General features: G+C 35.9%; 1 protein-coding gene across 3 annotated transcripts in view; it reads left to right on the top strand.

Moving 5' to 3' along the window:
- The window catches only part of TAF4B (TATA-box binding protein associated factor 4b), a 128235-nt gene that overhangs the window by 38003 nt on the left and 63718 nt on the right, over positions 1 to 26514 (top strand). For all 3 annotated transcript variants that reach the window (XM_046024072.1, XM_046024074.1, XM_046024073.1), the window contains 2 exons: positions 1633 to 1777; positions 2426 to 2531. In XM_046024072.1, the coding sequence (XP_045880028.1) occupies positions 1633 to 1777; positions 2426 to 2531 (251 nt within the window). The remainder of the gene's footprint in view (positions 1 to 1632; positions 1778 to 2425; positions 2532 to 26514) is intronic.

The following is a 26514-nucleotide window of genomic DNA, read 5'->3' on the forward strand; positions in this document are numbered from 1 at the left end:
TGTTTTTTGAAGTACAGTTGATACACAGTATTAGTTTTTTTTTTTTTTAAGATTTTATGTATTTATTTGACAGAGATCACAAGTAGGCAGAGAGGCGGCAGAGAGAGAGGAGGAAGCAGGCTTCTGCTGCAGAGAGCCCAATGTGGGGCTCGATCCCAGGACCCTGGGATCATGACCCGAGTCGAAGGCAGAGGCTTTAACCCACTGAACCACCCAGGTGCCCCCACAGTATTAGTTTCAACATACAACATAGTAATGTTCAACATTTAAATACATTAGGAAGTGATTACTACACTAAACATAGGTATCATCTGTCATCATACAAAGTTATTAAAATATTATTAACTGTATTCTATATACTATATATTATATTCATGTGTCTTATTTTATAACTGGAAGTTTGTGACTTTTTTCAGTTAGTGTATAATACTGTCTTAGGTCCATCCATGTTGTTGCAAATGGCAAGATTTTATTCTTTTTGTAGCTGAGTACTATTCGATTGTATGTATAGCATATCTTCTTTTAAGTGTCCATTATCAAAATGTTACTTAGTAGAGCATAAATCTGACCCCTAATACTTTACAATGCAACTCAATTTATAATCTCAATTTACTGAAATACATCATTGTTTTCAAGAGTTCTTTCTGTCCTTCAAGAGTTTCTTTTTATAGAATGATGGCAGTTAAATTATTCCGACTTGTATTTCTTCTATATGGGCTTTTGTTCCCATGGGATTCTTTACTGGGGCATTTTGAGTTTCTTGTGAGTTAGTTTTGTTTACTAATATACACTAAATTTTGTATTTTACTTACAAAAAATTAGAGAACAGAATAAATCCTATCCCCAAAATTCTGTTCAGAAATCGTTCTCCTGAATTACTTATATTAGCCATATCTGAGTTTAAGGACTTTTAAGTAGTTCACTATCAATAGTGGACTTTTTCTTTTTTGAAGTGAAAAAATGAAGCTCTGCTATTTTGACTTGACTTCTTTGTAGCTAAAAATAAGGCCCTACTATTATTTTAATTTCTCTTATTTTATCCCCACCCCTTGCCCTCTGGATTTCTTGAACTGTTCTCTTGGAGACTGCCCTAAAATTGTTTTTTTCCAGAGACTTGTAAGAAGCAACTCATTAAAAGTTCTTATCTTTTAGAAATATATTTTGAAATATTTAGGGATAAAAAGATACACTGGGGATTTTTAAAAAAATAATTGAAGGTAGTGAGAAAATGAGTGGGAATGGATAAAACAGGATTGGTAAGGAAATAAGCATTGTTGAAGCTGATTAATAATGGAATAGGTGGTTTCATTTTATTTTTCTCTCTACTTTTGTATATATTTGAAAATTTCCGTAAGTTAAAAAATGAAAATAGGACCCAAGTGGAGGTTTAAGTTGGGCAGTGTATAATGCAAACTTGAATTCCACTCTAAAAATAGAATATATTGTGTGATATTGAACAAGATAATTTTGTGACGTACAAATAAAAATTTTAAGTAGACTTTCATTATGCTGATGTAAAGGTATATTTACAGTTAAATGAGCACAGTCACTTCTACTGTTACAGCTGAAAGCTTGTTCTTTTCTAAAGCAGGTTTAGTTGAATGACTGTATTAATAGTTCTCATTGTTTCAGGTAGTCCAGCAGCCTTCAGGAAGTGTTGCAAAACAAGTGACCACATTTTCCCATTCCTCAGCATTGACGATTCAGAAATCTGGACCGAAGAAGATGCCAGTGAGCACTGCAATACCTACCTTACCTACCAGCCAGTTTCCTCCAGGTAGACCCCAATCCATCCCTGCCTCATCACACTGGGTTTGGAATATGATGGGATTTTGTATTCTCTTTTTTTATTGTTATATTAAGAGAAGATAGTCTTTTAAATAAGACCTAGGAAGGAGGGCTGAAAGATAAACATTTAGTACATTCTTTGTACATACATAGCCTACTTTTTAGGGATATGTGTTGCTTTAGAATAAAAGAAGCAGCTGCTCATGGTATTTTGGAATAAGAATAACCTGTTTGTAAGTAAAGCACTTTTTAACATAAAAATTGCTATAACTTTCTTTTTAGACTGTACGTTTTCTAAGTTTGAAATCATTCTTACACGTGAAAGAGATTTCATGTATTTTTTAAATCTACAAATATAAATGATATATTATTAACATTTATCACCTGTCACTTTTTCTGCATGTTTTTATAATACTAGTAATTCTGTAGACTGTTTGAAGACTATATAAAAAGAAATGGAGAGGTCTTGATTTTATAAGATGATTGCTTGTTCAGGGAAAAAATTCATTGTCATTTTTGAACTTAAACATAGTTCTAGAACAGCTTGTGTATAGTAAAATCTGTTATTCTGCATTTTTCCTAATATGGCATGATTTTTTTTTTTAATTCATTTTTCTTTCTTCCTTTGTTTGTGTAGCTTCCATTGTAAAGCAAATTACCCTGCCAGGAAATAAGATTCTGTCACTCCAAGCATCTCCTGCTCAGAACAATAAAGTAAAAGAAAATGGAACAACATCCTTCAGGTAAAGAAAATGAATAGTTAAAATTTGGTCTGGTTAAAGGAAATAGTTAAAATTTAATCTGGTTAAAAAAAGATGAAAGAATAATATGCAGTAAATATATTGATGCCTTAAAAAGCTGACAATACTTTATTGAGTATAATTTATAAACAAGTGCACAAATTTTAAGTATATATTTCAATGAATTTTGATAGGCATATATCCCTATATAATCAAGATACTGAATATATCCTTCACCTTCATGCTCCTTTCAAATCATTTACCTCTGACCCCTCCCTCCAGTAGCTGCTATTCTTACATCCATCACTAATAATCAATTTTGTCTATTCTTAAACTTCACATAAATGAAAAATTACATTAACCTTTTGCATCTTTTTCCCCTCTGCATGTTTTTGAGATTCATTCATATCATTTCGAATATTAGAAGAGTGTTCTTTTATATTGGTGAGAAGTAATCTTTGATTAAATGTAAATCTCTTTATCCTTTTTCCTGTTGATTGACATGGGTCGTTTCTGCTTTTTGATGATAATATGTAAAGCTGCTATAAACATTTATATACAGATTTTTATGTGAACATAGTTTTTCATTTCTCTGTAGTAAATATCTAGGAATATGACTGTTGGATCACTAGGAATGTGTTTAACTATTTAAGAAACTACCAAACTGTTTACCAAAGGAACTATAATTTTGCATTTCTACCAGTGATAAGAGTTCATTTGCTCTTCAACTTTGTCAGCTCTTGGTATTATCAGTTCTTTTGACTTTTAGCATTCTAATAAGTACATTGCAGTTATTTTTGTGATTTTAATTTGCATTTTCCTAATGATTAAAGACGTTGAGCATCTGTTCTTGTATTTATTTGCTATCCATATACCTTCTTCGATGAAGTGTGTGTTCAAATTTTTTGCCCAGTTTTTCTTACTGAGTTATTTGTTTTCATATGGTTGAGTTTTTAGCATTTTTATGTATCCAAGATCCATGTCTTTTGCCATGGAGTGATTTGGGAAAAATTTCTTTGTAGTGTGTTATATCATTGTCTCACGAGTGTCTTTCACAGAGCAAACATTTAATTTTGCTAAAGTTCAGTTCATTGTTTTTCTTTGTAAATTATGCTTTTCATGTTTTATCCAAGAAATGTTTGTGCAACATTAGCTTATAAAGATTATCTCCTATGCTTTATTCTAGAAGTATTACAGTTTTAAGTTTGTCCTTCTTGTATTGATAGTCTTTAATTTTTGTCTATTACCTTTACAAAAATCCACTTCCTTCTTCCTCAACCTTTTCCCAGTTTTAGTTGTGTCATTTCTTTGTCACAATATAAAAACATTTGTACTTTAGTCTTTATTCCTCATCTCCACTGGTTTTTAGTTGTTGGTCTACTTTTTATTTTTTTTTAAAGATTTTATTTATTTTTTTTGACACAGAGAGAGATCATGAGTAGGCAGAGAGGCAGGCAGAGAGAGAGAGAGAGGGAGGAAGGGAGGGAGAAGCAGGCTCCCTGCTGAGCAGAGAGCCAGATGTGGGGCTGGACCCTAGGACCCTGAGATCTTGACCTGAGCGGAAGGCAGAGACTTTAACCAACTGAGCCACCCAGGTGCCCCTGTAGGTCTACTTTTATATTAAAATGATCATCTTCAGTCCTTTCTCTGATTTTTTCTTAGTTATCTCTTGGTTGGATGAAGTTCATCTACTCAAGAAAGGCTCTTTTGGTATAGAATATTCTAAATTCTTGTATGTTAAAAACTGTTTCAGTGTCCTCCATACTTGAAGGACAGCTGGCTGGATTTGAAATTAACATTTTGTATTACATTTTTAAAAATGCTTCTCTACTATTGTCTTGATATTTATGTTTTATTTATTTATTTAGGCCTTGAGAATTTATTTCTTGATCTTTGAAATCTAATATTTTTGTATTAGGATGTACAGTGAGACATTGACCTTTCTGACTTTACTTTCCCAAGTTACCAGTTGGCCCTTTTAATATGTGGATTCTGGTCTCTTAAAATGTCTGTGAAGTTTGAAATATTAGTTCTAGTCCATTGTTTTCTGTTTTACTCTCCATGGAATGCAGTAGTATGGACTTTATTCTTTTTACCTTCCTTACTTCCTATTATTTTGCTTCTGATCTTGTTTTATTTATTTTATCTCCTTTTCATTTTCTTCATTGTTTTTACACCTTTCTTCAATGTGTCTTAATAGGGTTTTGGTTGCATCTATTGGCCTATGAAAAACCTCTTTGATTCTCTTGTCTGCAGCACTATATCAGTTTTTCCTTTCCCCATTTTTGTTCCTTACCCCTAACGTTACACATGTAAGTCTGTGAGGTTTAATTAAATATAGCTCATACTATGATCTACTAGGATATCTTTTTATTATTTTCTGATTTGGGATGTACTTAGTCTATCTTCTGATAGAATGTTTCATCCTTATGCCTGCCACTGCCACCAATTCTCTGGCCTCTTTATAGCAGTTTTTCTTAGTCTGATTTTTCCAGGCCTTAAGTCAGATGACATAGGTGGGTCAGGGAGTGAGTGGGTGGGGAGCTGATTGCCAGAGGACAAGAGAGCCTTCAGTGGAATTTGTTTTACTTTTTTTTTTTTTTTCCCATTTATACTTATTTTGAAGTTTGGATATTCTTTGAGTTATGCTGACATTGTGGTTTTCTTTATTTTGTGTTGTTTTGGGAGGAAATGTTAGAAGATGGACATCTAGGCAGACATCATTGTTTTCTAATGCATTGTGTTTAGTCTGTGGCAGTCAAGATACATAGACTATTTTCAACACCCCAAAAGCTTCCTGGTGCTCTTTCCTAACCAGTCCCCTTGTTACACTCCAGCCAGCCACTGACTAGTTTCCTGTCATTGTAGTTTAGATTTGTATTTTTTATTTTTTAAAGACATTTATTTTAAAGAAAGAGAGGGAGGAAGAGTGAGCTTGAGGGTAGTGGCAGAGAGAAAGAATCTCAAGCAGGCTCCCTGCTGAGTGGGGAGCCCAACACGGGGTTCAGTCCTGGGACCCCAAGATCATGATCTGAGCCAAAACCAAGAGATGGATGCTTAACTGACTGAGTCACCCAGGGGCTCATAGATTTATCTTTTTTATTTTTATTATTTTTTTAAAAATATTGTTATTTTAGAGAAGGAGAGGAGAATATTGTTATTTTAGAGAGGGAGAGTGTACTCACAAGCAGGGGGAGGGGCAGAGAGAGGGGGAGAAGAAGACCCCCTGCTGAGCAAGGAGCCCGATGCAGCCTTGATCCCAGGACACTGGGATCATGACCTGAGCAGAAAGCAGAAGCTTAATTGACTCAGCCACCTAGGCGCCCCAGATTTGTCTTTTTTAAATGGTTGCCTTTTAAAAGTTGCATGTTGATTTTGTAATTATTAATCAAGTTAACTCTGCCATTACCAGAAATCATAAGTTCCATTTCTTTTTTAAAATATTATTGCTATCTGATGGAAGTATCTTTTTTTCTGGGCAGGGAGTGAGGTAGCAGCAGCGGGGAGAGAGAGAAAATCTTTAGCAGGCTCCACACCCAGCACAGAGCCAAGGCAAGGGAGGGCTTGATCTCACAACCTTGAGATCATAATATGAGCCAAAATCCAGAGTCTCAGGAGTGGATGCTTAACCAACTGAGCTGGTAGAAGTATTTTATCTTCTGTGTTCTTACAATTAATCATACTTATTTTAAAGTCCATGCCTAATATTGCTAATATCCATGTTAACTGTAAGTCTCTCTTTTACCTGGCTTTTTTGTCCTGTTTCTTGGTCTCCACCTTGTAATTTTTTTTGAGTCAGTGTCAGATATGTTTAAAAAATAATTATAGGAGTTTTGGATTAGTTACCTCCAGAAAGAGAATTTACCCAATTTTCCATTTGGCAATAGAGGAGCAGATTGCCTCCATATAGTCAGTAATCGAGCTGGTTCAAAGCTAGGTTATAATCTTTCCAAGATTCTGTGTCCCTTTGGTTCTCCTAGCTCCAGGATGTAGTTCCTTAGGAGTTTTAACTAAGAGTTAGAGTGCTTTTCTCTTTGTTGGACTCTGAACCCCAATTTTTATTTCCTCCGTACTTCAAGAACACTTAAAATTCACCATGCTTTTGTTGTTGTTGTTGTGAACTGTCTTAATTCTTAATTTTTCCATTTTAAAAAAAAATTTTGGAAGGGCACCTGGGTGGTTCAGTGGGTTAAAGCCTCTGCCTTCAGCTCAGGTCATGATCCCAGGGTCCTGGGATCGAGCCCCGCATCGGGCTCTCTGCTCAGAGGGAAGCCTGCTTCCCTTCCTCTCTCTCTGCCTGCCTATCTGCCTACTTGTGATCTCTGTCTGTCAAATAAATAAATAATCTTTAAAAAAAATTTTTTTTTGGAAAATATACATAACAGAAAATTTACCATCTTAACCATTTTTAAGTGACAGTAAGTACATTCATGTTGTTATACAATCATCATCACTGTCTATCTCCAGAACTCTTTTCTTCTTATAAAATGAAACCACCTTTTAAATAATTAGTCCTCATTCTTCCCTTCCCCTCATCAGCCCCTGGCAACCAACATTCTACTTTTCTGTCTTTGTGATTTTTGACTACAACAGTCTCATGTAAATGGAATTACACAGTATTTGTCTTTTTGTGACTGGCTTATTCCACTTAGAATAATGTCCTCAAGGATTCATCCATGTTTAGCATAAGTCAGAATTTCCTTTGAATTACATTCTGTTGTTTATCCACTCATCTGTCAGTGGACAGTTGAGTGTCTTTCACATTTTTAATTATTGTGAATGATGCTACTGTGAACACGGACATACAAATATCTTGAAGTCTGTTTTCAATTCTTTTGGTTATATATCCAGAAATGGAGTTATGGGATCATATGGTATTTATTTTTAATTTTTTGAGGATCTCTTATACTGTTTTCCACAGCAGTTGTACCATTTTACATTCCCATCAACAGTGCACAGGAGTTCAGATTTCTCCACATTCTTGCCAACACTTGTTATTTTCTGGTTTTGTTTTCTTTGGTAATAGTCTTCATAATATATGTAAGGTGGTATTTCTTTGTGGTTTTGATTTGCATTTCCCTAATGATTAGTGATGTTGAGCATCTTGTGCTTATTGGCCATTTGTATATCTTCTCTGGATAACTTTCTAGTACTTTGCCCATTTTAAATCAGATTTTTTTTGTTATTGAGTTTTATATTCTGTATATTTCTCCCTTATTGGATGTATGGTTTGCTAATATTTTCCTCTGTGGATTGCCTTTTTACTCTAAAGTTAATGTCTTTTGAAGCACAAAATTTGTGAAATCCAGTTTGTCTAATATTCTTTTGTTGCTTGTGCCTTTGGTGTTATATCCAAGAAATTATTGCCAAATCCGATGTTGTAAAGCTTTTGTCCTGTTTTCTTCTAGGAGTTTTATAGTTTTAGGTCCTATATTTTTTTATCCTTTCTGGCTATTGATCCTTTTTCAGTTAATTTTTGTATATGGAATTAGGTAAAGGTCCAGCATCACCCATTTTAATGTAGATACCCAGTTTCTTCATCTCTATAGTATTGCTAAAAATAGTATCCTTACCCACTGAAAAGTCTTGGCACCCTTGTCAAAAATCATTTGACCATATATGTAAGGGTTTATTTATGTATTCTCTGTTCCATTTCATTTGGTTATTTTGTCAGTTTTTATGTTAGTACCACACTATCTTGATTTCTATAGCATAGTAGTAAATTTTGATATCAGGAAGTGGGTCTTCCATCTTTGTTCCTTTTCAAGATTGTTTGTCTATTCAGGGTCCGTTGAGTTCCATATGAATTCTAAGTTGGGTTTTTCTATTTCTGCAAAAAAAAGTCACTGGGATTTGATAGAGAATTGCATTACATCTGTAGATTGTTCTGGGTAACATGACATCTTAGTCATATTAAGCCTTGCAGTCCATGAATATGGGGCGTTTCTATTCATTTATGTCTTTAATTTCTTTCAACGTTTTATAGTTTTCATTGTGCAAGTCTTTTGGCTTCTTGGTTAAATTTATTACTATTTATTTTTGTTGATTCTATTGTAAATGTAATTTCTTTTTTTTTAATTAATTATTTATTTTTCAGCATTACAGTATTCATTGTTTTTGCACAACACCCAGTGCTCCATGCAATATGTGCCCTCCCTATTACCTACCACCTGGTTCCCCCAACCTCCCACCCCCACCCCTTCAAAACCCTCAGGTTGTTTTTCAGAGTCCATAGTCTCTTATGGTTTGCCTCCCCTTCCAATTTCCCTCAACTTCCTTCTCCTCTGCATCTCCCAATGTCCTCCATGGCATTTGTTATGTAATTTCTTATTTCCTTCACAAATTGTCCATTATTAATGTATAGAAATGTAACTGATTTTTAAAAAAATTTAAAAAAGATTTTATTTATTCGACAGAGAGAGACACAGCAAGAGAGGCAACACAAGCAGGGGGAGTTGGCAGGCAGAAGGAGAGGGAGAAGAGGCTTCCTGGTTGAGCAGGGATCCTGATGTGGGGCTTGATCCTAGAACCCTGGGATCATGACCTGAGCCGAAGGCAGATGCTTAATGACTGAGCCACCCAGGTGCTCCATGTAGCTGATTTTTTAGTGTGTTGACTTTGTATCCTGCTACTTTGTTCAGTGCATTTATTAATTCTAACTTTTTGTGGAATCTTTAGGGTTTTCTAATACATGGGATCATGCTGTCTATGGGAATGGAGGTAATTTTACTTCTTCCTTTCCAATTTGGATTCTCTTACTTCTTTTCTTGTATAATTGCTCTGACTAGATCTTCCACTACCAGGTTGAATAGAAGAGGCCAAAGTTAACATCTTTATCTTGTTCTTGATCTTAGAGGAAAGGTTTTCAGTCTTTCATCATTGAATATGGTTTTCACTGTGTGTTTTTCATACATTTTTTTAAAAAGAATTTATGTGTTTATTTGACAGAGATCACAGGTAGGCAGAGAGGCAGGCAGAGAGAGAGTGGGGGAAGCAGGCTTTCCGCTAAGCAGAGAGCCTGATGCGGGGCTCGATTCCAGGAGCCTGAGACCATGACCTGAGCCAAAGGCAGAGGCCCAACCCACTAAGCCACCCAGGTGCCCCAGTTTTTCACATATTGTTTTATTATGTTGAGATACTTTGCTTCCATTCCTTGTTTTTTAAATGTTTTTATCACGAAAAGGTGTTGAATTTTGTAAAACTATTTCTCAACATCACTTGAGATAATCAGTGGCCTTTCCCCGTCCTTTTTGTTAATCTGTATTAAATTGATCAGATTTGTATATTGAACCATCTTTGTACTCCAGGAATAAATCCCACTTAGTCTTGGTGTATGATCCTTTAATATGCTGTCGAATTCAGTTTGTTAGTACTTTGTTGAGGAATTTTGCATCATTGTTCATAAGGGATATTGGTCAATAGTTTTCTTTCAAATGGTTTTAATTTTTAAAAAAAATATTCATTTGAGAGACACAGAGAGAGCATGGGCAGGTGAAGGGCAGAGAGAGAAGAGATAGTTTTAAGCAGAGTCTATGCTGAGCACAGAGCCCAAGGCAGGGCTTGATCTCACTACTCTGACTTGAGCTGAAACCAAGAGTTGCACACTTAACTGACTGTGTCACCCAGGTCCCCCCCTTTTTTTTCTTTTATTAAACTAAGTCCTACGCCTAATGTGGAACTTGAACTCACAACTCTAAGATCAAGAGTCACATGCTGTACCAACAGAGTCTGACAGGCAAACCAATTTGTAGTTTCCTTATGGTATTTTTGTCTGGCTTTGGTATCATGGTAATGCTGGCCTCATAGAATAGGTTAGGAAGTATCTTCTCTTCAGTTTTTGGAAAAGTTTTAGAGGTTTTGATATTAGTTCTCCTTTAAATGTTTGGTATAATTCGCAGTGGAGCCAAAGCTTTTATTTGTCGGGAGATTTTTTGATTCCTAATTCAGTCTCCTTAGTAGTTATTGATCTATTTAGATTTTCTTTGTGATTAAGTTTTGGTAGGTTTTGTGTTTCTAGGAATTTGTCCATTTGATCTAGTTTATTCTTTTTTTGCATATAGTTTCCTTAGTATTCTCTAATTATTTTTATTTCTTCAGAATCAGTAGTGATGTCTCTATTTGCATTACAGTTTTTAGTTAATTTGAGTCTTTTTATTTATTAGTCTAGCTAAAGTTTTGTTCCTTTTTCTATCTTTTCAAATACCTTCTCTGGGGTTAATTTTCCTTATTGTTTTTCTATTCTCTTTTATTTCTGTTCTAATTTTTATTTTTCTTCCTTATGCTACTTTGGGTTTAGATTGTCCTTTATTTTTCTAATTCCTGAAATTGTAAAATTATTTTGTTGATAAGAGATCATTCTTGTGTTTTGTTTGTTTGTTTGTTTTAATTTGAGAGAGAGAGAGAGAGGAAGCACAGGCGGGGGGTGAGGGGCAGAGGGAGAGGGAGAAGCAGACTCCCAGCTGAGCAGGGAGCCCAATGCATGGTTCCACCCCAGGACCCTGAGATCTTCACCTGAACCAAGTCAGTGCTTAACCGTCTGAGACATGCAGGTGTCCCTTAGGTTTTCGCTTTATTGTTACTCCCATTTTTTTCATACATAATTTTCTTGACTCTCCTCATATCTTCCATTTGTTTTTTTTAACATCTTTATTTTTTTTTAAGATTTTATTTATTTATTTGACAGATAGATCACAAGTAGGCAGGCAGAGAGAGGGGGGGATGCAGGCTCCCTGCTAAGCCAAGAGCCTGATTCGGGGCTTGATCCCAAGACCCTGAGATCATGACCTGAGCCGAAGGCAAAGGCTTAACCCACTGAGCCACCCAGGTGCCCTGTTTTTTGAGCATCTTTAAAACAATTTTTTTGAAGTCTTTGTCTAGTATGTCCATCTTGGGGTCTTTTTCAGGGATAGTTTCTATGGATTATTTTTTCCTTTTAATTGGTCATACTTTCCTATTTCTTTGTATGTCTCACAATTTTCTGTTGAAATTGGACATTTGAATCTAATAATGTAGTAGATGTAGTAGAACTACATTCAAATGTAGACATTTGAATCTAATAATGTTTCTCCCTGGAAATTACCTTCTTCCCATTCCCTAGGGCTTGTTGCCTTTTGTCCTGTGTGTGTGTGTGTGTGTGTGTGTGTGTTTTGTTTTTGTTGTAGGATCAACTTGTAGTATAAACTTTAGATTTTACGTTGTTTTAGCTTTTGACTTTTCCCTGGGCATGTCTGGTGAATTTCTCATTTCCCCTATGTATGCAGTTGCCTTTGAATGTCCTAATCTTTCATATCTGGCTTTCAAAAGAAGAAAATGAGGGTATGGAGGAAAATGGGACTGGCCCTTTAAATGCCTTAGAAGTCACTTTGACTAGAGGATGAGGGCTTTGCAAACAGAGGGAGGAGTAGCAGCAACAATGGCCACCCACTTCATAGTCTGTTTCTTCTGATCTCAGAGATGCAATCTGTGATCTGAGTACACATTCCTGATATTTGGAGGACAGTTTATCCTCCCTGCCTCCGCCCTACCCTAGTTGCCACGAGCTGTGTGCAGACTGCTCTAATACATGGGCATTGCTGTTTGCACCAGGACTGGAGCCTGGGGGATGGGTAGCCCTTGCCAAGTAACAGCTGAAATTGACCAAAACCCCAATTTCTTACAAACCTTCCCCTGGAAGTTGGAAGCCTTCAAAAGATTCAAAAGTTCCAAAGTAGTTATACCAGACAGATTCCTGATGCTCTTCTGCCATCTCCCAGAATCCTTCTCAGAGTACTCTTCATAAGCTTTTTGCAGAGCCTCAGTGTTAAGTGCTTTGAATGAAAAAACATCACACAATGTCAAGTCTGCTTTTTTGTGCCTCAGTTCTTTTATAGGATCATGGCCTTCACCCTGAATATTGGCAGACTCAGAAACCTTGAACTCGAACTTTCTGTCTCTCCATCATCATGATATTGCCTAATGGTCTTTTGGCTTTTCTACTTCTTAGTGGCTACCCTCTCCGTGGCTTTTTTTTTTTCCTTTTTTTGTTTTTTAAGATTTTATTTACTTATTTATTTTCCAGAGAGAGAGAGAGAGAGAGAGCACAAGAAGGAGCACACACAAGCAGGGGGAGCAGCAGGCAGAGGGGGAAGCAGGCTCCCTGCTGAGCAAGGAGCCCAGTGTGGGACTTGATCCCAGGATTCTGGGATCATGACCTGAGCCAAAGGCCGACCCTTAACCAACTGAGCCACCCAGGTGTCCCCTCTTCATGGCTTCTTAGTGTCTTCTTCCACAGGAATTTGCACATACCCAAAGGAAAAACAACATAGAGAACATTGGGTTTCTGTTGGTGAGTTTCTCTTATCTTGGGACTGTGGCTCCTCAAGACCTGGTTTCCTTGACATGTCTCTGCCTTCAAACAGACTTAAAAAAAAAAATGTTCCGGCTTTGTTAGTTTTTGTTAATCAACAATTGTCTGATATAAGTGACAGTGTATCACTAAGTAGAAATCCTAGTGTAATTCTTTATACTTTTCTGTAATGCCAGTATTTATTGGAGTTAGTGTTTTCAGTACATTTTATGGTGTATTTTGTTGAACAGAAGTTCTTCATTTTAAAGTAGTTGTATTTTTTAAAAAAGTAGTTGAATTTAGCAATTTCTTTTATGGATTGCTTATATGAATATGCTCCTTGGTATCATAAAGAGAGCCTCCTTTACAGTGTTCTAAAAGTTTTGAAATTTTACTTCTTATATTTAAATCTTGGTCAACAGGGTTCAATTTTGGTTTTGTTTTTTCTTATAATGTATGATAGAGATCCTAATTCATTCTTTCCTATACGAATAATCATTTGTTCCAGCAGCATTAATGAAGACTCTGTCTTTCCTCAGTGATCTATAGCATCTCCTACGTCACATCTAAAGTCTTTTCTAGGCTGTTTATTATTTTTAGTTAATCTTTTCCATCCCTATTTTGTCTTATTGGTTAATTTGTTCATTTCCAGTAGCATGCTTCTCAGTTTACTATAGCTTCTTAATAAATTTTGAATCTGTTAAGGCATCTCCTTTACCTACTCCTTTATTTCTTCTCGTTTTTTAACTTACATACGCCACCCTTCCACTGTTGTTGGCTTTTCTTGAGTTTTTGCTGTTACATATAAATTTAAGTATTTAAATTCCATCAAAAATGTCTGCTGGAATTTGAATTGGCATGACATTGAGTCCATTTTCCTTAAGCTAATTTCTTTATAATTTTGAGCCTTCTATCTATAAATATAATTTATATCTTCATTTATGCATGCCTTCTTTAACATCTTTCAGTAAAGTGAAATAATTTTATCTACACAGGTTGTACAGAATTTGTTGTATTTACATGTTGGATTTATTTATTCTTAGGTACCTTTTTATTGCTATTATAAATATTTTTGGTAATTACCTATTCTGTTACTATGATACAGAAATGCACATTGCTTTTTTCTTTAATCCTATGCTAATTGGCTTATTAGGATCATATTTCTGATAATTTAAATTACCTTAGGTTATTTATATAGATGATGTTAGGAGTGATAGAATTATGGTAGAATTATGGGTTGACTTTTTTTTTTTTTGGCTTTCAGCACTTTAAAAATGTCATTCCATGGTTTTCTGGTATCCATGTATGTGTTCATCTTCAAAAGTGAAACATATAAGGAAAAGGCACCCTGAGAGTTAAACTACAATGAAACAGCAGCACATTTGAAACCTCAGTGACTTCAAACATTGGATGATCAAATATTCAATGTGAATTATTATAAAATGGTTAGAAATAAAATGTGGAATCACAAAACTGAGCAGGGAACAATTTTCTGTTTAAAAATGAATACAGTGATTTGAAAAAAGGACATTTAGAAGTGAAAAATGTAGGGCACCTGAGTGAGTTGAGCATCAGGCTCTTGATTTTGGTTCAGGTCATGATGTCAGGGTCTTGAGATCAAGCAAGCCCTGCATCAAGGTTCCATGCTGGGCATGGACCCTGCTTGGGATTCTCTCTTTCCCTCTCCTTTCGCCACCCCTACACCCACCTTGTGCACACCTGCTCTCTCAAAAAAAAAAAAAAAAAAAAAATTCTGAGTTTAAAACCTCATTGTATGGATAGATCAGATTAAACCTAAGGACCTAAACTGAGTTTGCTTTACTCTAGAGAGGATTTGTGACTTACTTTCTCATGGGAACCAGGGGTGATTATTGACTTGGGATCACTTTAGTACCTGTTATAGGGAACCTGACTTAACCCAGCAGTCTCAGATGCAATTTCTTTACTTCAACAGAGGTCCAGGCACTAGTGCCAGCCACAGGCATTTTGCCCCTAAGGCAGCTAGCTCTGCCTTTAGAGTGTGGTTATTGCTTATTTTTACTGACAACTTTTTTGACAACTTCTGTGCACCCAACACTGGAATGAAAATGTCTTAGGCTGATCTAGTTAGAATGTCATGTAATTTTTCCTCAGTAAATCTAGTCCACTTACTGCCTGAAGCAAAAATGCCACCACTAGTATTTTCCCTGCGAAATTTCTAGCATATTACTTTTGCTCATTTATCTGTTGAATGCTTATTGCTTCCTAGACATATATAGGAGAGTAATTATTTGTTGTATATGTTATAAATATCTTTTTCCCAATCTTTTAACTAATAACTTTGTTTTTAGAGTCTTTGTTTTAGAAGACTTTAAATCAGTATTAGATTTGTCGCTCTCATGCTTAGTGACTTTTGAATTTCACTGTATTCTAAAAAATCCTTCCTCATCCTGAGTCCATAATGATGTGCTTCCATATTTTCTTCCAAGATATCTATACACATACCTCTCACATATGTACATATACCTTTACATCTTCAGTAATTCTTTATTTTATTTTTGTAAATGTCTGTAGCAGAAATTACCTTTTTCCCAGTTTCCCAGTTGGAATGCTGGTCTCAACAGTAGTTACTGAAGAATTCATTATCCTTTTTCTGATATGCCACCTTTATCTTATAGTAAATTATTATTTATACAAGGGTACATTTCTAGAATTTCATTTTAGTGCTGTGTTTTTATTTCTGTGTTAATATTTTTGCACTTTCAATTATCATACCTTCATTATTTATTTTTATATCTGACAGAGCAAATCCTCTCTCTAATCCTTTTTTATCTAAAAGTGTCTCCACTTTACCTTTGTTGTTCTACTGAACATGAATTTTAAGAATGAGCAAGGCAGTTCTATGAAAATTTGGTCTTGAGGTTATGTGATTAGGTTAATTTGGGGGAGAATTAACTTTTTTTTTTTTTTTAAAGATTTTATTTATTTATTTTGACAGAGATCACAAGTAGGCAGAGAGGCAGTCAGAGAGAGAGGGAGGGAAGCAGGCTCCCTGCCGAGCAGAGAGCCCGATGTGGGACTCGATCCCAGGACCCTGAGATCATGACCTGAGCCGAAGGCAGCGGCTTAAACCACTGAGCCACCCAGGCGCCCGAGAATTAACTTTTTTATGATGTCAACCATCTTGAACCATAGTGTCTTTGTTAGAATTCAGTAAGGTTGTAGATAATAGAAATACTAAAAAAAACAATGGCATACACAAGACAGAAGATTCTTTTCACATTCAGGAAAATTAGAAGAGTAAGCAGATCCTTGCAGTAATAACATTCTGTGGTGTAAGGGACCCAGCCTCTTGCTTTCTTTTTGTTCCTCAGACACATACTCATGTTCTCACTGTACAGTTTTTACTCACTGGACTTTCTGTGCTCCAGTATCATCTTGCTTGGTCCTTCTTATTTTAGTTTAAAAGTGATCTCCCTAATTAGAGAGTCTCTGCTTAGGCAGTCAGTGTAAAGTAGCTTCTTCAGCCACACCTGCTGTCTTGAGGCACTCATATAAAAGTATCCTGACCATTCCTTGTATTTCCCACTCCTTTTAAAATCTCCGTGAGGGGCTCCTGGGTGGCTCAGTGGGTTAGGCCTCTGCCTTCAGCTCAGGTCATGATCTCAGCGTCCTGGGATCGAGCCCTGCATTGGGCTCTCTGCTCAGCAGGGAACCGCTTCCCCCTCTCCATCTGTCTACCTCTCTGCCTACTTGTGATATTTCTCTGTCAAATAAATAAATAAAATCTGTAAAATATATAAATAAATAAAATCTCCATGAGAGTTCACAATAACTTTTGTTTACCATGGTATGCCTAATGTTTAAACAAGGCCAGGTTCATAATAAACATTCAAATATTTGCTGAAATAATGAATTTTTAAAAAGAGAAATATCTAGGGACACCTGGGTGGCTCAGTGGGTTAAAGCCTCTGCCTTCAGCTCAGGTCATGATCCCAGGGTCCTGGGATCGAGCCCCGCATTGGGCTCTCTGCTCAGCAGGGAGCCTACTTCCTCCTCTCTCTCTCTGCCTGCCTCTCTGCCTACTTGTAATCGCTGTCTGTCAAATAAATAAAATATTAAAAAAAGAAATATCTATAATCATAGCTATTTTTAAAGATTTCTTTTTGCACTAAGTTACATTTTTCATTTTGTGTGCTATATAGTAATTTTGGTCATATGTTGTTTATGCATATCTTTTTTGAAGTGATGGCTTTTTAGCTTAAGTCTAGTTTTTTTTAGATACTTAATAAAAATCAATGTCACTTCAGTTGTCGTTAAGATGAACCTTAAAATAGACCCTTAATGTTGACTCTTTTGTTATAAATAAGAGGTAATAGTATATGCCATTAGATCTTAACTGGATGAGGTTTAATAACATAGAGTGATATTTGCCTATTTTTTTCAAAACTACTTAACTGAAAAAAAAATTTTTTGTTCATGACTTTTTCAACTAAGAGAATTATATTTTCTATTTGGCTTGTCAGTACTGGGATGAATAAGGGAAGCTATATAGTACTTAAACACCAGAGGGTGCCAGAGATTCATGTGTTATTCTTCATACGTCAGAATCAGAAATGACAAATATTACGGTACTTTTTCATGTTTGTATAGTTAACCTCATTTAAACTGACTGGCTATTTAATGATAATAAGGAATTGTTGATTTTTTGAAGATATGATAATGCTTAAAGATTAAGGTTTTTTTAAAGCATTCTTATAGTTTCGAGAAAAATAAAATATGGATGTATAATGCATATATATTACTTCTATTAGTGACAGTATTTTAACAGCTAGGGTTTAGGGTGGTATTTTTAACATTTTTCTTTAAAACACTCTCTTTGGGGCTCCTCGTGGCCCAGTTGTTTAAGCACCTGTCTTTGACTCAGGTCTTGTGAGCCCCACATCCCCTGCTTCTCCTGCTGCCTCTCCCCCTGCTCTCTCTCTCTTAAATAAATACATAAAATCTTTTTAAAAATTAAAAAAATAAAACATACTCTTAGAAGATAATATAGGACAAGATTACATGCTATTGTCATAGATGGTATTCTCCATAACTTTAATATCCTTTATTTTATATTGCAGGAATCACCTTGCTTCATATGTAATTGTTTCATCATGTACTTTTTATTAAAGAGTTTGCTTTTCCTTATATGTACAAGTATATCTATAATATATATTGTTATGTAATATATGACATAATATGTATGGTTAATTTTTCCAGAGCAGGAACTTAGAAAATAGCCTCTAGTAACAAAACAAAACAAAACAAAACAAAAAACCCAAACAAAAAAACCCTCTCATCTTGGAAAGATAAAGGAGACAGAGAAAAAGAAGCATCAGTGTAAGCTTTGCCTGGATTAGCTCTAAATCTAGGGTAAAAATTCAACAAAACAGTCTTCTTGGAGGAGTTGCCTTATGCTAGATCTTGAATTAAGTTCTTAAACATTCTTCATAGGGAAATTATATAAATGAACACTTGAGAGATGCGATTGTGAAGTCTTTCAAAGTTTTTAGCGAGATTTTGTTATAGTAAAATGCTGTTTAGGAAAAATTATGTTTGTACTTAGATGCAGAATGAACTGGAAAGAAAAGATACTAGATACTAGAGGTAGAGACACCATGAAGCAAAGGTTGAAATTACATGGGAGGAGATAGGGCATATGAGATTATTTATATGTCATAGGCATCTTCAAGAGGGATCAAAGCCAAGAGACAGTGATAATAGTAGAGGATCATAAAAATTTCTTAACAGTGTTAATGATTCAATTGAAAATATATAAATATAGGAAGGGGTGGTAGATACTTTGAAAATAATTTATAAGTAAATAATTGCTAATATAGTATAGATCAACAATTTGAAAACTACCCAAGGAACTTACTGAAATTGATTTGGTGGCTCATCAAGAGTGAAATCTCTGGAGACTGAACCTTGGCAGAAATCTCTATCTTTAAAATCCTCATAGTATTTCTGATGTTCATTATAAGCTTGGGACTATAAATATATGCCAGCAGGTCCCAAAATGTGATTTACAGAAAACAGTTTTGAAACTAAGACTTTTTCAGGGAGTCTGTGAGATTAAAACTGTTTTAGTAATGATGATGATGTTGATATTGTTATTTGCCCTTTTTGTTATATTTATTTGATTGATGGTTCAAAAGTCACAGTGGCAAAACTGCTGGCACCATAACATTAATCAAGGCAGGGGCACCAAACTGTGCTAGTAGTAGCCATTTATTCTTTACCCTCAGACACTCACAGTAAATGAAAAAAGAAGTCAGGTGTTTTTTTTTAATGTTTTTAATGAGGCAGCAAGCATTATTATTTTTATTGTCCCTCCCTTAAGTACATACCTTTTTAATATACTGTGTGACAGGGGCGCCTGGGTAGCTCAGTGGGTTAAAGCCTCTGCCTTCAGCTCGGGTCGTGATTCCAGGGTCCTGGGATCGAGCCCCACATCGGGCTCAACAGGGATCCTGCTTCCTCCTCTCTCTCTCTACCTGCCTCTCTGCCTACTTGTGATCTCTCTCTGTCAAATAAATAAAATCTTTAAAATATATATATATACTGTGTGACAAAATGGGAAGTTTTCATAAAGCTCGTCTGCATTCCAGAGTCTCATGGTTGTTTCAAGTAAGGACAAGTGCTTGTGCTTATATATTTTTTTAAGACTATTTATTTTGTGAGAGAGAGTCCGCACATGTGCGCTTATGGGGGGGCGGGGCGGAGCAGAGGAAGAGGGAGAGAAGCAGACTTCCCGTGAAGCACAGTGGGTGGAGAAGTTTCGATCCTGCCAACCCCTCTCCCGTCATGACCTGAGCTGAAATCAGGAGTTGGACACTTATCAAGAGTAGGGCACTTAACCAACTGACTGAGCCACCTACGCACTCTACTTATGTTTTAATTGTGAGCTAAACCACTTTTTTCTTGGAGCACCATTTTTATTTGGAAGAACAAAGAACAACTGAAAAGCAACTGTGATTATTTAGACTTGAGAATTTGACAGACATTTTTATGAAAATGAAAAAAGTGAGCCTGTCACTTCAGGGAAAACAACTGACAGTATTCTTTTGCCAGTGATAAAGTTTGAGCTTTTGAAGTAGAAATTAAAAATTTGGAAAACTTGTACCCACTGCCATGAACTTAACATCTTCCCGATACTTAGATTTTCTGATTAGATCGGTGCAGATATTAACATGTGATTTTGGATTATGTATAATGAGCCTAAGTTTGAAAGACCTGTATAGCTCAGTGAACCAGTATTTTTCAGATCACCAACATGTAATGTTATAAAATCATGCATCATTAAAAGATCCATTCAAAGTGGAAAGGATCAATGGATTTTAAAGAGGTTAGAAAAATAGAAAACAATGCCACCCTTTTAACTAATTTTTTATTTTTGGTATTGTTGGTTTTTGTTAGAATGTTTTCTGTTAATATGTAATGGTTTTATTAATTTTTAATGAATATTGATTTTTAAAGTGTTTATTTTTAAATTTTTATTTAAATTCAATTAATTGACATATGGTGTATTCTTAGTTTCAGAGGGAGAGTTCAGTGATTGACCAGTTGCATGTAACATGCTGTGCTCGTTACATCACATGCCTTCCTTAATGTCCATCAGCCAGTTACCTCACCTCCCTAAACACCCTCCCCTACAGCAATCCTCAGTTTGTTTCCTATAGTTAAGAGTCTCTTATGGTTTGTCTCCCTCTCAGATTTCATCTTATTTATTTTTCCCTTCCTTCCCCTATGATTCTCTGTTTTGTTTCTTAAATTCTGTATGTGAGTGAAGTCTTAAGATAATTGTCTCCGATTGACTTATTTTGCTCAGTATAATAACCTCTAGTTCCATCCACGTTGTTGCAGAAGGTAAGATTTTGGGTTTTATTGATGGCTGAGTAATATTCTACTGTATTAAAAAGATTTTATTTTTAAGTAATCTCTACACCCAACATGGGGTTTGAACTCTGACCCTAAGACCAAGAATCACACACTCCAGTCACATACTGAGCCAGCCAGGCTCATTTTATTTTATTTATTTGTTTGGTTTTTTAAAAAGATTTTATTTATTTACTTGAGAGAGAAGGAGAGAGAGAGCGCAAGCAGAGGGAGTGGCAGAGGGAGCAGGAGCCAGATGCAGGGCTCGATCCCAGGACCCCAGGACCATGACCTGAGCCAAAGGCAGACCGATTAAGCCACCCAGGCACCCCTCATTTTTTATTTCTAATACAGTTCTGGCTTCTAATACAGTTTTCATTCAAAATCATGTAACAGGTATAGGTTTTAACCCCATAGATAAGGGAATTGATAAGTAGAGATGTGAAGAAATTTGTTCAAGGTCATCCTTTTAATAATTGTCAGAGCTGGGGCTAACCTTCATCTCTAACTAGAGAATTGGTGCTTTTAATTTTTACAACTCAGTGTATTTCCAGGTGTGGTCCACAGAGTGTTTGCTTCGCAGTCACCTAAGTATGTTTGTTAAAAAAAAAAAAAAAAAAATTTCAGGTTTTATGTCTCCAGGCTAGACCTAGTGAATGCAAACCATGGGTGCTGTGCAGGTTTGTATTTGGTTGTGAGACATGTATTTTAAATATACTCCCAGGTGGTTCTTAAAATCATTAAGTTGAGTGCCTGGGTGGCGCAGTCTGTTGGGCATCTGCCTTTGGCTCTGGTCATGATCCTGGGATCCTGGGATCAAGCCCCATGTCAGCTCTCTGCTTGGCAGGGAGCCTGCTTCTCTCTCTCTCTCATGAATAAATAAATAAAAGCTTTAAAACAATCAAATCACTTAAGTTTGGGAAATCATGCATATGTTACTGCTACATTTGGGTTAAAAGAGGAAAGACAAAGAGGATTTCCCATGAGAAAAATAACAAAGGTATGGAAGGAGGAATAAACAGGGTGTTATGTGAGTTTATGTTCTGGCTGTAGTAAAGTTATATCTAAGGGTTTACCAAAAGAGTATTGAAGGCAAAGTTATTTTACCAGGGATTAATAATCTAAGGGAAGCACTTACTCTTCTTAAAATAAAATTTTTTGTGGAAAAATAAGGTTCTCCCTTGCTTCTTTTTCTCTCTGCTACCCAGGTTCCCATTCTCAAGCCAACCACTGTTAGCAATTTCTTGTGTGTCTTTCTAGATATAATCTTCTCAACACAAATGGTAGTATACAATACATAATGTTTTACATTTCATTTTTTTACAACTTAGTAGTGATAAATCTTAGCGATTTTTCTGTATCAATGTGTAATCATTGTGATTTAGATTTTTAACAAAGTTACATAATGGTGGATATTTAGGATATTTTCAATGTTTTTTTTACTAGAAAGCAAAGCCACAGTGGCTTTCATTTCACATAATATCTAGAAAGAAGAGCCTATTTTACTTATTATTTTTGAAAGAAGTCTTACATTTATTTATTTTTAAAAATATTTTATTTATTTATTTGACAGAGAGAGATCACAAGTAGGCAGAGAGACAGGTAGAGGGAGAAGGGGAAGCAGGCTCCCTGCTGAGCAGAGAGCCTGATGGGGGTCTCAATCCTAGAACCCTGAGACCATGAACTGAGCCCAAGGCAGAGGCTTAACCCACTGAGCCACCAGGTGTCCCTAGTTGTTTATTTTTAAGATTTAATTTATTGAGAGAGAGAGAAGGAGAAGAAAAAGCAGACTGACCACTGAGCAGGGAGACCAATGTGGAGCTCCATCCCAGACCCTGGGATCATGACCTGAGCCGAAGACAGACACTTAACCAACTGAGTTACCCAGGTACCCCAAGCTTATTTATTTTAAATTGTCAGATAATATCAAATGACTCTCCACGGAGATTAAATTTACAAATTACATTGAGCAGCAAAGCTTATGGTAGCACATTTTTACATGTTCTGGTGAACTTTAATAGTTTTTGCTAGTCTACTGGGTGAAAAATTGTATCTTATAGTTCTATTATGAGTAGAATAGAAGAATATTTTCTATTTTAGTAATTGAAAATTTTTTCTTAATGAAAATTCATGTGCTTTGTCCAATTTTCGATTGAATCATGAGTTTTTTTCCTTAATTATTTGTAGGAACTCTTTCTGTACTAAACTAATTCCTTTTCTCATGATCTGAATTACTTCCTTCAGTCTTCAGTCTAATATATAAGGACTTATTGCCTCCATTTTTACTGACAGTGCAGGCCTAGAAAGATTAATTTGCTTTACTTCACATAGATAATAACTAGCAGTCAGAATTGTGCTATAGTTTGACTTACCATTTTTACCCACTGTTCTACTTCTCAGTACATTGTAACATAAATAGCACCTGTTCTGAACACAGGGACATTCTTCAACTATTTACCATTTCTGCTGGGAATAATAGGCAATGAAGATAATATAATCTTTATTATATTTAATATATTTATTGAGCATAATCAATAAAATAAGTCTAATTGGCATTTAAGAGAAACACACTGATGTTTAGAATGGAAGACCACGTAAAACCTACCATAACAGATGCAGTGTGCTCTCAGAAGTTGAAAAGTTGTAGCAATTGGACAAATGCTTTAAAAATATAAAAACAAAGTTTAAAAAATGCACAAAGACAAAAGTATAAAAGCAAATTAAACCAGCATTTCTTTTTTTTTTAAATTAATTTATTTTTTCAGCGTAACAGTATTCATTGTTTTTGCACAACACCCAGTGCTCCATGCAATACGTGCCCTCCCTATTACCCACCACCTGGTTCCCCCAACCTCCCACCCCCGCCCCTTCAAAACCCTCAGGTTAAACCAGCATTTCTAAACTAGGCAATTGAAATAGGACTGGGGAATAGCTAAAGCTTTAACAGCTAAAAGATGCTAAAAGCAGGAGTTTGAAGATATGAACCATAAGTGGGGAATGGCCTGAACAAAGGCCAGAATCAGTAGGAGCTTTATGATAGTGAGTAATAGGAGGGAAGAGTGCTAAGTTAGGGGTTATTACCTGGAAGACGTTGAATATCAAGTTAAGTTCTTGGGAACATGAGAGGTTTTTGAACAGAAAAATAATATGATACTTTAGAAGAATCAGTCTGGGGCTATTCAGATCTTAAGATGATAGAACAGATTTAAGAAGTCAGGCTTAAGCAGTGAACAACTGTATCAAAAGCTAAAGAATTAGGTCATTTTTAGAAGCCAAAATGTAAGACATTAACGATAATTGGGTAGTCCTTTAATTTTTACACAGTAACTTATTACACCTCACAGAATCTTGAATTGGAAAGGTTTTTATACTAACATACTATTAAATCTCCTTTTTGTGGGCGCCTGAGTAGCTCAGTTGGTTAAGCGTCTTTCAGCTCAAGTCAGATCCCAGCCTCTGGGATCAAGTCCTGCATGGGGCTCCCTGCTCAGCAGTGAAGCTGCTTCTCCCTCTCATGCTGACCTTGCTTATGCACTCATTCTGTCTCTGTCAAATAAATAAATAAAATCTTTTGAAAAAATGAATGACCTTATTGTATATCTTTTGAAACAAAACAAATTGTTTTGCATAGTATCTTCATCAAAAGACACTGCATTAGACCAGAAGACTTGAAGATACAGTTTGGGGACTCTCATTTTCTTCTCCTTTGGAATTAAAACCAAACTAGAATCACAACTATGCTTCAACGTCAATGCCTTTAATACTGTCTGACCTATCTTAGCCTTATTGGTAATGATGCTACTACACTGTGATGACTTTTCTTTCCTTCAGTCTGCCTCCTTTCTTAGAGGAAGTTTTAAATGGCTTGGGTGCTATTTATTGTGGCACCTTTTCCTCTTCCCTCAGTGGGGATCTTCCTCTATTCCTGCTGCCCACTGTAACCATAGCAACTGACAGCTGTACTAGAGGGAGCTGTGTTCATCTTGGGGCCAAGTGGGAGGAAAGGCAGGCAAGAACAAATCTTACTGAGCAGTTAGCTACTTACTCATTTCAGAGAGGAGGTGCAAGGAGATTCTTAAAAATATGGGACTGTCTCCTCATTGGTGAATTCTGTTCAATTCTGGTACTGTGCTAAGTGCTGGTAGTACATGTGCTTGGTACTGGTCTCTCCAGCCTGTGTGTGAGATCTCAACAGGAGTTATGCAGGAACTCTCCTATGGAAACAATTCGCAGTTTATAGGGCCCATGACATTTGAGATTCTAAACATTCAGTGTTGTATGCATGTGTGTAAAGGCCATGTTTTGATCTCTTCAACAATTCTGATTTTTTCCTTTTTTTTAAAAAGATTTTATTTACTTGACAGACAGATCACAAGTAGGCAGAGAGGCAGGCAGAGAGAGAGAGGAGGAAGCAGGCTCCCTGCTGAGCAGAGAGCCCCATGCAGGGCTCGATCCCAGGACCCTGAGATCATGACCTGAGCCGAAGGCAGAGGCTTAACCCACTGAGCCACCCAGGTGCTCCCTGATTTTCTTTTCAAGGGTATATTGGGGTTATATGTCTAAATTTCATCATATTTTCTATTTCCAGTTTTCCTAAATATTTATTTACTATTTTTAAAATATCACTAATCATTTTGATTGGGTAATCATGTATATAGTACAACATAAAGGGGTAGAAAAGAGTATATATTCTGTGGTCTAAAATAAGTCTTTCTTATCCCCACTTCCCTTTTTCTCATGTATCTTTCCAGAGATATGTTATGCTCATATGTATTTGTATATATATCTTCTTTTTTCCCCCAAGGGGCAGTCCTTTTACCTCATTTTTTTTTCTCCACTTCATAGTACACCTTGGCAGTTGTTTTGTATCAGGTCAAAGAGAGCTGCCTCATTCTTTTAAGTGGCTAAGAGGGACTTTAGAAAGTACCAGTCTAAGTTACTCATTTTTTAAAGGAAAAATTTGAATCCTAAAGAGTTAAGTAACTGCTTGGGTTTCTGTTTTGTAATGAACTAGCTCTTCATTGATACCATTAATGTGTAGTAAACCTTTTTTTCTTTTTGATGGCTTTTGTTTATTAAAGCAGATTAAGTTTACAGCAACATTGATTGGAAGATCGAGAATTCCCCCTAATCCCACATATGCATAGCCTCCCTCATTATCAGCATTACCTACCATAGTTATCCATTTGTTATAGTTGACAAACCTGCACTGACAAGTCATTAACTCCCAAAGCCTATAGTTTACAGTTTTCTATGGGTGCAGTACGTTTTATGGGTTTTAACAAATGTATAGTGAGGGACACCTATGTGGCTCAGTCAGTTAAGCATCTAATTCTTGGTTTCAACTAAGGTCATGATCTCAGGGTCTTGAGATTGAGTCCTACTTTGGGCTCCACACTCAGCGGGGAACCTGCTTGCCCTCTCCCTCTCCCTCTCTGCCCCTCCCCCTTATTCCTCTCTCTCAAATAAATAAATTAGTCTTCAAAAAGCCCAAATGTATAATGATGTGTATGCAACATCATAGTATCATACTGAGTAGTTCCACTGCTATAAAAATTCTCTGTGTTCTGCCTCCATAGTTTGCCTTTTCAGAAACGTCATGTAGTTGGAAACATACAGTATGTAGCCTTTTCAAATTGCTTCTTTCACTTAATAATTTGCATTTAAGTTCCCCTCTGTGTCTTTTCATATTGTGACATCTCATTTCTTTTTAGTCCTTAATAATGCTCCATTGTCTGGATGTACCACAGTATATTTATACAC

Source organism: Meles meles, chromosome 12 (genome assembly GCF_922984935.1).
Source record: "Meles meles chromosome 12, mMelMel3.1 paternal haplotype, whole genome shotgun sequence".
Lineage (NCBI taxonomy): Eukaryota > Metazoa > Chordata > Mammalia > Carnivora > Mustelidae > Meles > Meles meles.